Source organism: Urtica dioica, chromosome 8, assembly GCF_054948205.1.
Source record: "Urtica dioica subsp. dioica isolate 48M chromosome 8, U.dioica_male_clone48M_v1_H2, whole genome shotgun sequence".
Classification (NCBI taxonomy): Eukaryota; Viridiplantae; Streptophyta; class Magnoliopsida; order Rosales; family Urticaceae; genus Urtica; species Urtica dioica.
This window is the reverse complement of record NC_142763.1, coordinates 8,800,552-8,802,849: the sequence shown is the minus strand read 5'-3', so window position 1 is coordinate 8,802,849 and position 2,298 is coordinate 8,800,552. Positions and strand designations below refer to the sequence as shown.

The following is a 2,298-nucleotide window of genomic DNA, read 5'->3' as shown; positions in this document are numbered from 1 at the left end:
AGTTACGTTGTATGTTTATTAAATTTCTCACGTGGAGGGCTCAACTTTTGTTTCCTTTTTCTCATATTTTTATATGCACATTAAGATTTCTCCATTTAAATTTTCAGCTAGTTTAACGTGTCAATGAATATCCTTGGAGAGAAAGCTTTCTTTTCTACTTTCAAATGTATCACACACTATAAATTGTAGATCTCTCACGTTTACTTCATAAACAGGTAGATAAGTATAAAGCAATAAACTTCATGTCATTTGCTTTCAAAATAAATAATGCCAAATTAAAAAGATAATTAAAGACTTCCCCATTTTTAGAAGGCTTTTCATTCGGGCCTTGTTTTAGAGACCTCATTCTCCTTTAACACCATTCCATTCTTTACTCTTTTTACCAAAAAGACAAAAATTCTTCAAGCATATTCTCTCTCTTGAACTCTCACAAGTCGCAAACAATTCATCAAGAAGAAGGAAGAAATAAAATAAAATAAAATAATCTCCAATCTCATTAAAAAAAAAAAAAAAAAAAAAAAAAAAAAAAAAAAAAACACTAAACACTATCACTCTATTTCTCTTCTTTCCATCCTCTTTTAATCAAAAAATCCTTTCAAAGACCATGAAAAATCTTCTTCGAGCTTTTCATTTCCCTCTCCTTTCCAAACCTACAAAAGCCAAAAACTTCTTACAAACCCACTAGGGAAAAAAAAAAAAAACCAAAAACCTCAACAAAACTCATTTCTTTCTTTCTTTCAAAATGTCATCTTCCACGGTGGACCAACCACAGGTCCAATCCCCTCCGATGGGCCAGACTTACCGGGCCCACCCGGCCCACGGCTCCGTTGGGCCCGTTATCGGAGTCCTCGCCGTGATCGCCGTCCTCGGCGCCATCGCCGGCATGATCGGACGACTCTGCTCCGGCCGCCGCGGCCACTACTCGTACGACGTCGAGGGCTGGGTCGAACGCAAGTGCTCCACGTGTCTCGACGGCACTATCGGCCCTCCTCCTCCGCCGGCGACGGCGCCTCCGGAGATCCCGGTGGCCACTCCGGTGATCCCGCCGCCGGAGGAGGAGCCCCGGGAAGAAGAGCTGACGGAGGAGCAAATCCACCAACAGAAGCAACGACAAAAGCAAAAGCAAAAGCAGAAGATAAAGCTAAACTCACATGCAAATGCAAGTACTAGTCAGTCTTGATTTTGTTTTTTTATTATTTAATATTATTGTTGTTACAGAAGTCGCATTGGTAATTTTGTCATTAGGTGTTGTTAATTTCGATTAATTTGGAGAGCTTTTTTTTCATTGATGGGCAATGGAATAAGATTGCTGAGATTGGTCATTAATGCTAAGATTTTTGAAAAAGAAAATTATTCCATATATTATATATTATTGGCATTGATAATGAGAGTAAGAGTGACTTTTCAAACACGGTCTGCTCTGCTGTTGGGCTCTATGCTTATTGTGTTTCTATATTTGAATACACGCCATTAATTATTGCCTGCTGTTTTTTGTTTTATTTTATATCTGAAAACCCGTTAATATTAGACATTTGGATTCACCTTTATATGAATAATTGAAGAAGAAAACAATTTGGTATGAAAACATTTCTTGGCTTGGCGTTTTCGTTTCGCGCTATTTTGGACGATGAGTCTCCCCAGATAGACTGAGATAGATAGAGACCTACTAATTAATTTAATTTACTATATATGAAGTACACTAATAAACCAAAAATAATAATAATAACTCGTATCTTTCTCTCTGTTTTTAATATTTGTACCCTGGTCTATGTCAATAGGCAACCTCGGCATATAGGGAATATGTTGAACGGATCAAAGTATTGAGCCGAGACATATCATTGTACTTTCCCTGCAATTTATAAGCATGTATTAGGGCTTATGTTTAATACAAACTCACATGCTTCTGTTTTCCTAGGAAAAGTAACGAAAAAAATTGAATATCTAATCTTTGGGAAGAAAATTTGGTTAAAGACATATTTTCTTGAATATGTATAGTTACGGTTATTTATACAAATGACAGCTGGAATTAGGAGTGTGCAAAAAGACTCTATAGACCGGACCACCTATTTTAAACCCCTTGCCTTGTTTGTAACAGTTTGTCTTCAATTGTTGGTAAAATTTGATTGAAGTTGTGTAATTTCAATGAAAATTTTAATATTGTGGTCGGAGTTGCTCTTGTCATATCTATCATAACTTTTAAGAATGTAGATTAATTTTGATATATGAGATTTCCGAAATTGTCAAAAATGGTACCTAAAATCATGGAACCATTTTTCATGGAATTAGAAATTCTCGATA

General features: G+C 36.2%; 1 protein-coding gene across 1 annotated transcript; it reads left to right on the top strand.

Annotated features, from left to right (window-relative positions):
- Positions 1–306: 306 nt before the first annotated feature.
- On the top strand, positions 307–1,365 carry LOC149387878 (uncharacterized). Its single transcript, XM_089624012.1, has one exon. The coding sequence runs from the start codon at positions 743–745 to the stop codon at positions 1,178–1,180; it is 438 nt and encodes a 145-aa protein (XP_089480138.1). The 5' UTR covers positions 307–742; the 3' UTR covers positions 1,181–1,365.
- Positions 1,366–2,298: the final 933 nt, after the last annotated feature.